This window comes from Halichoeres trimaculatus, unplaced genomic scaffold, assembly GCF_033239565.1.
Source record: "Halichoeres trimaculatus isolate MK-OKI-2021-1 unplaced genomic scaffold, fHalTri1.1 fHalTri1_scaffold_4, whole genome shotgun sequence".
Taxonomy (NCBI): Eukaryota; Metazoa; Chordata; class Actinopteri; order Labriformes; family Labridae; genus Halichoeres; species Halichoeres trimaculatus.
In genome coordinates, this window is record NW_027437182.1 from 38,225,693 (window position 1) to 38,239,332 (window position 13,640).

The 13,640-nt window shown below is 44.7% G+C and overlaps 1 protein-coding gene across 1 annotated transcript in view; it reads left to right on the plus strand.

The window, feature by feature from the left end:
* The first annotated feature begins 2,036 nt into the window (after nucleotides 1-2,036).
* Nucleotides 2,037-13,640, plus strand: part of LOC141788681 (uncharacterized) — an 18,116-nt gene continuing 6,512 nt past the window's right edge. Inside the window, exons 1-10 of the mRNA XM_074667662.1 lie at nucleotides 2,037-2,098; nucleotides 2,538-3,709; nucleotides 3,789-3,939; nucleotides 7,979-8,147; nucleotides 8,235-8,514; nucleotides 8,605-8,729; nucleotides 11,688-11,716; nucleotides 11,842-11,876; nucleotides 12,056-12,224; nucleotides 13,234-13,393. Coding sequence (XP_074523763.1) covers nucleotides 2,081-2,098; nucleotides 2,538-3,709; nucleotides 3,789-3,939; nucleotides 7,979-8,147; nucleotides 8,235-8,514; nucleotides 8,605-8,729; nucleotides 11,688-11,716; nucleotides 11,842-11,876; nucleotides 12,056-12,224; nucleotides 13,234-13,393 — 2,308 coding nt within the window. The 5' untranslated portion in view covers nucleotides 2,037-2,080. The remainder of the gene's footprint in view (nucleotides 2,099-2,537; nucleotides 3,710-3,788; nucleotides 3,940-7,978; nucleotides 8,148-8,234; nucleotides 8,515-8,604; nucleotides 8,730-11,687; nucleotides 11,717-11,841; nucleotides 11,877-12,055; nucleotides 12,225-13,233; nucleotides 13,394-13,640) is intronic.

Consider the following 13,640-nt stretch of genomic DNA (forward strand, 5'->3'; position numbering starts at 1 on the left):
AAACCTGGGTAACTGCCAACACTATGAAGTGACTGTGCACTCTCTATCAGCTGAGTGCAACCCTGAGGTGCCCAATCAGCCTGAAGTAAAATTATTAATTATTGGCCATGCGCTTCTCATTCTAATCTGAATTTATTTCCAAGTCTTTCTCATCAGGCTTTCATGCGTTCTTTTATGCGTTCATTCATTCGTTCATCCATGTGTTCATTCATGTGTTCATTCATGTGTTCATTTATGCGTTCATTCATGTGTTCATTCATGCGTTCATTCATGCGTTCATTCATGTGTTCATCCATGTGTTCATTTATGCGTTCATTCATGTGTTCATTCATGTGTTCATTCATGTGTTCATTCATGCGTTCATTCATGTGTTCATTCATGTGTTCATTCATGTGTTCATTCATGCGTTCATTCATGTGTTCATCCATGTGTTCATTTATGCGTTCATTCATGTGTTCATTCATGTGTTCATTCATGTGTTCATTCATGTGTTCATTTATGTGTTCGTTCATGTGTTCATTTATGTGTTCATTCATGTGTTCTTTCATGTATTACTGAGTGACCCAGTGTAGACAATGTCAGCTCAGTTTCATGCTGTTACTGTAATGACTTGGACAGTGATACCCTTTCCAACTCAAGAAACACTTTTTAGTCACAAAAATGTTTGCAGCCCCATATGACGCGTTCTCAGAGCACTCTTTTTATTGAAGATCGAACACAATAGACTGAATTCAACACTGCAAAGACATAGTTGGACATTTTTACTGTCCTTTTTAAATGACTTTTAAGATATTTGTGTCCCACCAAGGGGCTGCAGCCCACAGGTTGGGAATCACCGGTCTTGGATATACAAGATACAGGAGGATCAGACTGCAGTAAAAACACAAGCGGAAACAATGCTTGTGATTGTTGTATCTGAGGATAAGATATCAGACTCAGTGCAGCTCATTTTAAGTTTGATCAGCTGGTTGGACATGAAATCATCTGAGTGTTCAAAGTGTGTGCAGAGTGCTCAGAGGCACAGAGGAATCAACCTGCTGCTCCTGTCAGATTTTGTGGGGTGAATCTGTGTGCTTCAGGAAAGCTTGGATCCTTCTTAATGACTCACAGTATCTGAAAATCCACTGAATGAAAGGGTCATTCATCTCCACTGTGCTGGTCTTTAAAATCTACCTCTTTGTCTCTGTGGGGGTCTCCAGCTGGACTTGCATAATCAGCTGATCTTTAGTCTTCAGAGCAGGAGGGTGTCCAGGCTCGGGTTCAGGAACAAGGGCCTGTGAAGACCAGGAGAAACTGTCTGAATCTGAAACTGGGACACGCCTTTCAGAGCACGCTCAGGGTGTCACAGAGACATTTCTGAGAGCTGTGTGTGCAGCTGCAGGTAGATTTATGTCATATCACACATACCTGCTAAAATACTTTTGTTTCTGTGTAACAGAGCAGGAATGCAGACCGCCCTCTGGCTCCAGCAGTGATCCATGCAGCGTGTAACCATAGACTCCCTCTACTTCACTCATCATCATCATCATCATCATCATCATCATCATCATCATCATCAAGACTGAACAGGCCACAGGACAGAGCTCTCTCTGTGTGTGTGTGTGTGTGTGTGTGTGTGTGTGTGTGTGTGTGTGTGTGTGTGTGTGTGTGTGTGTGTGTGTGTGTGTGTGTGTGTGTGTGTGTGTTTGTGGCGTGGCCAGCACTAAACTGAGGAGTTTTCAGAAAAAACAAGAGCAGCTTCCAGGTTTCATGTCACAGTTGAGTCATGTCAGCTAGCCAGGCCACATTCCTGCAGGATCAGAGATCCCAGAACTGCTGAGAGTCAGAGTGACACAGACCCGTCAGACGGGATGGACCGTTTTCAGAGAGGCGAGGACTCTGCCTCACACCTGCAGTGAAACCAGCTTCTGAGCCAGTGGACGGAGACATACACACCCACACACAGAGAGACAGACGGAACAGGACGGGAAACACTCTGCTGCCTCTTCTTTAAGGTGTATTTTATGTTTGGAAAGGATGAGAGGCTGAAGAGGACAGACTCTACTCTCCATCTGGACGCTTTGATTGATTCAGGGGATTAATGAGCACCATGGATCAGGTATGTACTCCTTAAATGTCTGTCAGCCTTCCTTCGGGTGTGTTTGCTCTGATTTCTAACAGTTCAACAAGAAGTTACTCTGTATGAATGTCAGCAGCCTTCACTCACACACTCTCAGATTATTCCTCAAAATGTTTAAGCTATGGAAGCAGCCACTGCTGACCTTAGCTCCAGATTGCGTGACCTGATGACAAAGAGCCTCCCAGAGAGAGTTTGGTGAATTTCAGAGTTTTTACTTCCTGTGTGTCTTCAATCTCTGTGTGTCAGAGTTTAACTAACACTCTAATCTACAGCAGGGAGCTGTTGTAACAAATAATCCTGAATCTACTCTCTATCTTGGTTGAGCACCACCCTCTTATAACGCTATGACACCATCAGTTGAAGCTATCTCTGATCTGTTTACCTGATCCTGGCGCTGTACGCTCTGATTCTTCCTCAGGAGAACTCCATGGACTTTAAGGCCCTGAGGGCCAAGTTCCAGGAGGAAGAGCTGCTCCTGAAGCAGCCCAAGATCAAACCCGCTCTCCCAGAAAAACCAAAGGTGGTCCCCCCTCCCACCAGCCCCACTCACTACCTGCCTGCAGGGGCCCGGCCCTCTCTGCTTACCTCCATCAACCAGACACTGGAGGGGAAATCCCAGGTCGCTCCCAGAGTGGTTTTCAAGAACGACAAGAAAGAGAGCAAGAAGCCTCTGATCCAGAACCAGTCCAAGGAGGGTAAGCTGAAGAAGGGGAAAGACAAGAGCTCCAAGGGGAGCAAAGAGAAGCTGGACGAGGACCCCTCAGACCAGAAACCCAAGAAAGAGAGCAAAGAGAAGAAGGTGTCCTCTTTGTTCGCTCCCAAGGACACCACTGCAGATCTGGTGCCAGCATCCCCCCCACCCAAAAATACTATCCCCAAGAAGAAGGGCTTCCTGGGCTTCAAGAAGTCCACAAAGAGGGATTCAGTGGAGGTCATCTCAGACCCCATCCTGGACTCCCCCAGCCCAGACGTTGCTGGACTGGTTCCTCTGACCCCGGCTCCTCTCAGCCCAGCTCCTCTCATCCCGGTCCCTTCAGACTTTGGAGACGCACCTGAACCTGAACTCAGCCCCCTGAAGGCTCTCCTTCCAAACATCCCCCCTTTACCTGAGTCCAGTGCTGCTGTAGAGGTGACCTCACCCCCCATCATGCAAGAAACCCCAGACTTTACTCAGCCCCCCTCCCCCAGCCCTGAAGCTCCTCAGAATGAAACCTGTCTGCAGGGAGAAACTCTGGCCCTGAATCTCCCCAGACCAGCCAGCCAGAGCGACTTCAGCCCACCAAGTGCTGTCCCCACACCCCCACCCAGCCAGGCTGGTCCTGCATCTGCCTCCACACCCTCCCCAGCCCCCCCTGAGCCTCTGGCTGCAGTTGAGCCTGACATCGAGGCCATGATCAGGGCTGCAGTGGAGAAACCCCCCGACCAAGTCAAAGGGCCTCCATCAAAGACTCCGTCTCCCAAAGTTGAGCGCCCGATCACCGCCCTGTCGGCCCTGGAGAGGGCGGAGGAGCTGAGTCCAGGGAAACGGACTCCCCCGTGCGACCAGAGGATCTTCAATGCTCTGGAGAAAGCTCGCAGGAAGACCCCCAGGTAAGGTCCTGACAGCCTTTAGAAACAGCTTCTTATCAGGGTGTGATGGATGAACTGACTCTGATTGTTTTACCTCCAGCTCCCTGTCAACCCCATCCACCTCCGTCACCCCCCCTCCTGAGGAGTACCCCTCTCCTCAGAGTCCCACCCCCTCGTTTCCAGAGCTACCACCCATCGACTATGAGGCAGGGAGGCCAGCACTGCTCAACGGCCTAGACCACGGTGAGTCTGCTTTCTGCTCTGTTTACCCAAACATGAGACACACCTCAGCACATCATCAGGACGTCAGGTACGTGCTGTGCACCTGAGCACCTGGTTACCTAAATACGTCGGTTTAAAGAAGAAAACCTGGTATGTGCAGTACGATGAATGCTTCAGGGTGCCCTAAGGTGTTGGTTAGGGAGAGCAGCCTTAAAGACACACACACATACACACACACACACACACACACACACACACACACACACACACACACACACACACACACACACACACACACACACTCCCCTGACATTCCTTCTTCATGCCGGAAACAACTGAACAGCAGGGCAGAGCCATGCAGGAATGTCAGGGATGACAGCAGCAGGTCGATCTGTGTGTGTGTGTGTGTGTGTGTGTGTGTGTGTGTGTGTGTGTGTGTGTGTGTGTGTGTGTGTGTGTGTGTGTGTGTGTGTGTGTGTGTGTGTGTGTGTGTGTGTGTGTGTGTGTGTCTTTACAGCTGCTCTCCCTAAAGATGTGAGTCTTCATCATACAGACCAATAATGTATATTGTTAATGTTGCCCAGCGCATTTTTTGTTGTTTGCTAATGTCTTGCCACATGTCTAATGGTCATGTTGTCAGTTAAATGGATCCATCCACACAGAATTAAAATCTGTATTTTCTTCCAGATTAGTCTTTTTGTAGATGTAGTAATCTTACCAGGGCTGTAAAACTTGAGGTTAGCCACAGGTGCATGGAAAGTTAGTGGGCTGTTGATGTTGTAGGAGGTGAAGCAGAGTGGTGGCAGGCTTTATTGACAGATGGGATGCATACTGATTTTAACAAAACGTTCAACCATGGTTTTATTTAGTGTCAGTGTTGTTAACCATCAATACCCTCTGTAAGAAAAATAACGTTTTTTTTTTTTTTTATGATATAGTTTAAAAACTATGGGTCAAAGAGCAGCATGAGGCTTGTCAGAGCGTGATATACCGATTGAAGAATTTATCAATGACCCAAAATTTAATAATTGTTTTAAAAAAATGCATGAAAACACAAGATGTAATGATGCTGAGCCCAAAACATACCATCTTGTTAGATTTTGGGCTCAGTTATTACATTTGGGGTTTTCATACATTTTCTTTGAAAATACATTTCAGGTCATAGTTACAAATCAGGCTCAAACAAGGCTCCAGAGCCACAGGTCACAGACCCAACTGCAGGTGACTTGAACTCTCAGGCCAATGTTCAACCACATCTGTATTGTTCCTGAAGAGGGTCCAGAAAGGTGCAGACTGACCTAAGTTGGTTGGTCTAGCCTGCAGCAGTGTGACTGGATGTCAACTGCCAAACTGCAATCAAAGCAAGAGTTTGTCTTATTTTTGGTATGGATGGTCAAAATAGACTTAGTATGAGCCACATTTACCCATAAAGTCCAGTAAAAAGTCTGGTCTCAAAAAGATCATGGACAGCTAAAAAAAAAATCAGACAGCTGGGCCAGAAAAATCACCTGGCTAGTTTATTGAGATATTATTCTTATTTCAAGAAGATTGATAGGCAGACCTTTATCCCCCAATGGTACCTTGTTGCCTCTTGGCAGCGAACCCATTTTCTGCCTTTTACACATCACATGATACATCCCACTTGTCATGAAATCCTTTAGAATGGAGAAAAGATTATAAGAAACCAAAAGCAGGATTTGAATATGTCACGTGACCCTCTGGAGGTCATACAGAATCCCTTTTTTGTAGACTTTCCTGCAAGTCAACAAAAAAGGGATTCTGTAGACTTTCTTGCAAAGACCAACTAAGCCAATTCTCTAGGGATGCCCCGATATTACATTTTCACTTCTGATACGATACAGATACTGCAGCATTGACCGATACTGATATTAATCCAATTCGATATCAGCATTAAACATATATACTTTTATTACTTATTTTGTAGTATGTCTGTCATGTTAGAAAAGGCTTGATAAGTGATATTGTTCAAACAAAGAACAGTAGTCAGCAACAGTAGGTATGAGGAAAAAAACTGACCCATTTATTTTTCACCAATGGGTAACATAAACTGCTCATATCAGAGTGCTTATATCGGAGATTTTAGATGCATTCCGATTTTTTTGCTGATATTGGACTGATATCCGATATCAATGTTGGACTAGGACACCTCTACAATTCTCTGCTCAAAACTGTCCAATATATTTTAGCGCCTCCCTCAGTCTAGAAAACAATATGTTCCTAATAACTAACAAGTAAAGCTTAATCTCTCATAGTTTAATGGCCTTTCTTTTTTTATTAATTAATGGAAACATGTAAAAATGTTGCCCAGACGCAATTCTGTTCCATTACAGATTCATCATAAAAACATTTTGGTATATTTGGGGCGTCAGTGGCGCAGTTGGAGAATGCGCTTGGTTGGTGATCGGAAGGTTGCAGGTTCAAGCCCAGCTCTGGGCGACACATGGCGATGTGTCCTTGGGCAAGACACTTAACTCCCACTGCTGCGTCAGTGGTGTGTGAAGGGGTATGAAAAGGGCATGACTGTATGGATGGTCATACTGATGGATAGCTAACATAGTAAAAATTGAATCCATCAGTGAGTGAATGTGGGAGTGAATGGGTGTGGATGGGTAAGTGTGACCTGTGGTGTAAAGCAGCTATGAGTGGTCCATGACTAGAAAAGCGCTATATAAGCTCAAGTCCATTTACCATTACTATTTATTTATGTATTAACCTCTCCAGTTTTTGCCAAGATAAATTTGATGTCAGTTTTAGTAAAGTTTAGACTCACACTGTAGGCACTGGTCGACTAGAGTGAACTTTGTAAGCCTTCTTTACAGAGCACAGGCTCATATCCTCTACACATTTTTCACACAAAGTAAAGTATGTCTGCTGAAAGCCACAGAAGTGAAGTTGTTTCTTAAAGTGTTTTTGAAAAGTTGGATAAAATATGTTCGGACTCATTGACCCATTCATCCTAATGGGGTGTTTCCTCAATTGTACAGGGTTGCCTTCAGGCAACATTCAGACAAACATTCAGACATGAAGTCTTATAAGAAGAGATATTTTTAATTTTGTTTTACACTTTTATGGCTTACATTGTAAACTGTTGAGGCCATCAGGTATTGTCCATGTGTTTTTGAAAAGAATGTGTTGACATATAAATAAATAACTCTCTTTTTTCATTACTGACCATTATGGTACAGTGTTGCCTCAAGGCAACAACCCGCCCAAAAATTCTATGAAAAATATATATTTTAAAAAATTTCTTTAGATTATGTTATGTTTATTTATAAGACAAAAAACTCAAAACATTTCTTTTCTAACGGGCATAACTATGCGTACCATAGAGGGTTAATGGTCTATTTGCAAGCGGAATTTGTATCCAGAGTCTGAACAGGGCAAACATACATGAAATACAAAATTACAAATGATCCTCACTAGAGATGGGTACCAAATTAGGTACTTTGATAGATACTGACTGAATTCTGTCAGAAGTACCGGGTATCAACTCATGTAAAATCACAAGGTACCATGTTTAGGTACCTAAAAGCATCCTTGTGACTGGGATGGAGTGGAAGAGTAGGCAATTTTCCATGCTGAACACGAACACAGCCTTGCAAGGTTATATATTGAAGAATAAATATGTTAAATTGAAAAACAGCAATTATTACTAGACAAATTGATATTTTTCTGCAACTATAAACACAAAACGTACCGAAAATTTGTACCATTGAGTACCAAGACTGATTACCAGGTACTGGACATCGGTACCATATTGTTTCAAATGTGAAATCCTCACACCTCACATAAACAGACATACACACAACCCAGAGCTACCAGGGTGTTTCAGTGAGGAGCAGCTGATGGGAAAAAGCTTCTGCTGAACTGATGTGTGCAGATTTTCTAACCCCAGGTGTTACTTTTGTGTGAAATAAGACCTTTTTCTGGACCTGCAAGGTGAATGTGGCTCATAAAACCCCTCTTTGACACTCTGATAACCATGACACACTCACACACACTGACCTGGTCTGACCCTCAGCAGGAGCAGCCTCTCCAGTGTTGGAGGGTATCACTGAGGAGGGGTCAGACCCAATCCCTGAGCTGCTGGTTGTTCCTCCTCCACCCCCAAGAAAGATCCTCCCTGACCCTGAGTCTCTGGGTCTAGCTCCAGAGAAACCAGACAGACCTGCATCTGTGGACCTGAGTCGGTTCATCCCTCCTCCACCTGTGGAAGGTAGTCCTGCGTTCCCACCGTCACATCTTTCTGACCTCACACACTAATGCTGCTCTCAGTAATGCTAACCCCCTCCTGCTGCTGCAGATGTCCCTGCTCCTGTGGAGTTCTCAGAGACCGACACCACAGACGTCCCAGAGTTTGACGATGTGACATCAGACGCTCACTCTCCTGAGCTCCAGGTGTCAGAGTGGGGAAACGAGGACCACACAGGTCCAGACTTTCCAGATGGACAGAACCCTCTGGAGCTTTACAGTACCAGGATACCTTCTCCAGGAGCTGAGGTACATGCTGCACCAACATATGGAGATAACCCACTGCCAGTAACCACAATACCAGTCCCTCAGGAGTCTCCACCGCCTGCAGGGTGAGTCACACCATACACACTCCTCTCATTGGATTGAAGAGCTCTTTCAGCTATAGATCTAACTCCTCGTCCTCCCTCTGAATCATCCAGGGTCCCACTCCTGATTGGAAACGGCATCTATGAGAGCACAGAAAACGTCTACGAGGACATTGGCACGTCTGCTACCAAGAAGAAAGGAAAGACAGATGGAAAGAAACGGAAGGGACCCCCTAAAAGTAAGGACTCTGCTGACATGACAAAAATACATGAATGCTGAACCATACACAGACAGAGCACTCAGCCACCAGGCTGCAGGTCTCCTCACAGTGTGAAGAGGTCTGCTGCTGATCCATTTCTTTATGCAGAATAACTCTGGACAATGACACGTGGTCTCAGAGGTGTGGGCAGGGCGTTTCTTAAAACTGGCTCTAAAATCACACTGTAACATTTTGCAGCTGGACTTGATGGTTCCAGTTTATTGGGACCTGTACACAGGGTACTGTGGACGGTAACAAACAGCAAACACTTATCTCTCCATAGCTCCTGGACTACCATGTTAAGACCTAATGTATAGAAAGAATACACAAACAGGAACACACTTCTTGATCCTCCAGCTCGAATGAACACAGCTTACTCCCATCCAATCAGTGAGCAGCCCCACACAACCCTACACACAGAGACTGGCGGCTGAGCTGTGCTGCATTGACTTGAGCTCTGTGAATCTTAGTGCACACAATAACTCACCTCACAGTCAGACACATCACCACTATCCAACATCAACAACCCCCCCCAGTCTGTCACAGTCCTCATCAGGGATGCAAACAATTCAGCGATTACTAATTAATTGTGGATAATAAATCACTCGAGTGAAAATGAATTAATTACAGTTAATCGTGTTTTTAACACATAATTCCACGAGAGGGAGCGCTTTGTGCCAGGCGTCTGTGACACACACACGGGAACACAAGAGAAGCAGACCTTTAACAACAACAACAACAAGACAAACGAAAAGAAGTGGACAACTTTCTTAAAGATCCACCACCACTCCTTGACTCAAGTCCTGCAGCATGGTGGACGGTTTCCAAGAGTGGCAAACCTTGCACAGAAATACCTGGCTATACCTGGGACGTCTGTCCCTGCTGAGCGAGTGTTTTCAGCAGCTGGCCTAAGTGTGAACAGGCTGCTAACTCCTAACCAGTGTTTCCCCTACCATTGTATAGGGGGGACGGCCCGCCCTCCCAACGGAGGCACCCGCCCCCCTGAAAGTCGACTTAATTATGATTTCCATATAGCACCAGATCACAGCAGAGGTGATTCAGAGTTGCCTTTGTCATAAATTAGGTCTATTCCTTGTTTTTTTTTCTTTCAGTTTTACAGACTAAATAGCCATATCCATCTAATTTACACAACGTGATTTTTACATCTCTCCTTGGGCTGTTTCGCGCACGGCGGAGTTCATCCCCAACGCGTTGACAGACACACAAACACGTGCTTGCATTTTCACACACAGTCAAGCTTTTCTGTATAGTAAAACCGCCACAGGAAACATCTGCTAGCGCCTTTTCTGTGAAGTTGCAATACTCACTCTCCTTCCCCTAGCTGTCGACAATGTCACTCCCCCTCCCCAAGGCTGTACATCGTCACGTTCACATTTCTCCTTGCACTGTTTTGCGCATGGCGAAGTTCCGCCCCATCGCGTTCACAGACGCACAAACACATGCGCACATTTACCCACACAGACAAGTTAAGGTGCAACACTCGCTCTCCTAAGTTTGCAAGTTTGTTTTGCTTCTAAAAGACAGTGCACTTACTTATTTTCATGTTTCAAGTAGCCTTAAAGAAGCCTTGTCATTGCATTATTCCATTTGTGAATGTGTAGTCCCCTGCTGTTAAGATGATTTTTTTTAAAGGAATATGATTTGCATTTTCTCTCACAGGAAAGATAGCATTTTCGTAGAGAGGAACCTATTGATTCAGAGGGAAATTCAGCTTCTCAGAAAAATTGCCGCTTATCAATTAATCAATCATGGATTAACAATCATCAATTAATGAATTACTCGATAATCTGCATACCTAGTCCTCATCAGTCCATTCTTCATCAGAGCTGCACCAGCTGTCAGCTCTCGGCCCTCAGAGAGAGACAGTTACTGAGCTTTACATTTAATCAGGAGGCCTTTCTCCTGTCCACGTTCTCCCAAACCTACAACACTGCATCTGATGGACAATTTCCCAGACACACAAATATGAAACCCAGTGTCAAACTGCAGCCCAGGTAATACGAGTCTGTTAACACTGACGAATACTTAACAGTGATATCCATTTGGAATGAACATTCATACATCACATTATCATATATAACTTAGCATAACATATTGATTTATCTATTATCTGTGTCTGCCATAAAAATTTGTTCCCTGAACAAATGTAGTTGTTGACCCCTGGGTTAAGGAATACAACTGGCTTAGGCCCTTGGGGCCATTTACAAAACAATGGTTTAGGGTGAACCACAAAGGTATTGTTGCGTTTCAGCCTCGGGTTTACACGGAAACAGCATTTTACGTGAACCAAAACCCAAACTTTTAAAAACTGTGTCCAGAGTGGAGTTTTTCTGAAACGCTGCCGATATCGATGCCATGTAAACAGTGAGCCAGCATTTTCAGTGGAAATGCTGATGTCATGCTCTGCTTCGCGGAAGTGCATACAGCAGTACAACAGTAGCGTTGGTAGGCTTGTAGTGGTCTACCATATTGTGCTTATGCTGCTGAACCTACTCAGTCTCTTTCAACAAAATGAGTATCTGTTGCTCCACTTCTGCTCTTAGCATTCACCAATACACCAGATGATGGCCCAATTCTACTTCAGTAGAGATCTACCAGAAGCTGCTTTGAACATGAGAGTTATAGCGCCACCTAAACGCCTGGCATGCTGACTACAGCATTTTCAGTCCCTCAGCGCTCCCATGTAAACGCAGATTTTTCTCACTTTCTCACTTTTCTCACTTTAAGCGTTTTTGAATGAAACGTTTTGTAAATGGGCCCTTAATCTCTGACCCTCTGAGGGCTGAGCTTTAATCTACAGACACAAACCAATGAAAACCAGTAAGGAAATATCATGATTTATTCTCCTTTGAAAAAGATAATCAGGCCATGATGTTTGAAGCATTCTTTAAAATGAACTTTTGTTTTTCCCTACAGATCCTTACGCTGAGGCAGCACAGGAAGGAGTAAGCTCGTTTTGAGTGTTCTTAAGATTAAAGCTTATCTGTTCTCCTCCTAAAGTGTTCCTTATCTGTCAGAGATTCTCATGATGTAGTGGAACTCAGCTGTGTCTCTTTTTTTCTGTTTACAGAGCGAAGAGAAGAACCAGACTGGCAAGTTCAGCAAGTAAGGACTTCTGACCCACTTTACTCTTTATCCCCCATCATCATCATCATCATCATCATCATCATCATCATCATCATCATCATCATCATCATCATCATCATCACAATCACCATATCCTCTGCTGGTGAAACACAAAGGAAAGAGTACAAACATGTCCATCTCTCTGTGTCTCTGTGCAGGAACGATAAGAAAGCACCTGCAGAGGGCCTGGATGTGAAGGAGCTGAAGAAGAAGGAGAAGCAGCGTCAGGAGAAGGAGAGAAAGGAGCAGAAGGAGAAGCAGGAGCGGGAAAAGAAAGAGCAGAAAGAAAGGGAGAAGAAGGAGAACGAATTGAAAAAGAAGTTTAAAGTGAGTGATGTTATTCTGACAGAGGATGGAGGGAGGGTGGGGTCTATGTCCTGGCATACAAACCTGTCTGGATTCATTCCTCCTGCTGGAGTCGAGCTGAGCAACAGGCTGAGGAATCTATGTAAACACAGCCCTGTTGTTTCTGATCGCTCTGACACACAACCTACAGACAGGACCTTACTTTCTCCTGTGACAATCAGCTGATTATCACCACAACAGAGGAACACCACTGTCAGCAGGGTCCATGGTTTTATGACTCGGAGGGCTGTGGTTCTGCTCTGCTTCACAGAGCGTTTCTTATCCTGCATGTCTTAATCTCAGAACAGCTTACTTCATGCATGTGCTCGAGCACAGCACAGTCTGGATGTCCAATGTTACTGCGCCCTTAATCTCTCTGCTGGTTTGTAGTAGGCAGCTCTTATCAATACAGCTCTTTAACATCATACACGGCACACAGTATTGGAAAGCATCAACATAACTTTGGTCACAGGTGTTGAGGTGAAAAGTGTGGTGTATAAAATGAAAAGCATAAAGAGCAGAAGTGTAGTTATTCAAGTGTTGTTTTGGGTCTCCAGGTTGTTTCATGTAAATGCCACTAGAGGGTGACGGTGTGTTTTTGGTGTGCTAGAAACAAGGGTGTGAACTGCGTAAAAAAAGTGCACTTTTCCCCCTGCGATGAGTAAAGAAGCCGTGTTAGTGAACCAGTCCTCTCCTGTTGTTTTCAGGCTGATGAATTTTGTTTCCCACACTATTATTCTGTTCAGACACAACATAAAGAACCTGATGCTGCTCCTTTGGTCTGTATGAACTTTACTGTCAACAGATCACTTTCTGCAGCTGCCGCAGCAATCAGTGGGTCTGCAATGACAGTGACAAAAATCAAACCACGTAGTGCCAAGTTTCTCTGTTAGAGCCATTTAAAATCCACCCACAGCACCAGGAGTGGCCATCTTTAATGTCTGCCATGCTCCTCCTGCAGTGATGTCATACTCTACCCCTGTATCTTCAGATCACAGGACAGGAAGATGCCATGTACGAGGCCACTGTGACTGTCACAACCAAAGGACGTAAGAACGATCTGCCCGTTAACGACGGAGACGTCATCAGCATCATCAGGACCACCAACTGTCCCAAAGGAAAATGGCTGGCCAAGGACTGCAGCAACAACTGTGAGCTCATAAACTCTTATCTTCAGCCTTCTGTCTGGCAGTTCAAAGGGTCAGAGGGTTTACACATTGATTTATTTCAGACACCACAAGGAGGGTTGGGGTTAGACAGCTTCACTTTCACTGTTCTTTATGATGCTTCATGCACTCACAGTTTAACCCTCACTCATCCAAATCAAGGGATTGGGTGGGTGCGGGTGGAGGGTAAATGTTCATATGGCTCTGTTAGAGTAAACATACTTTCTGTTCA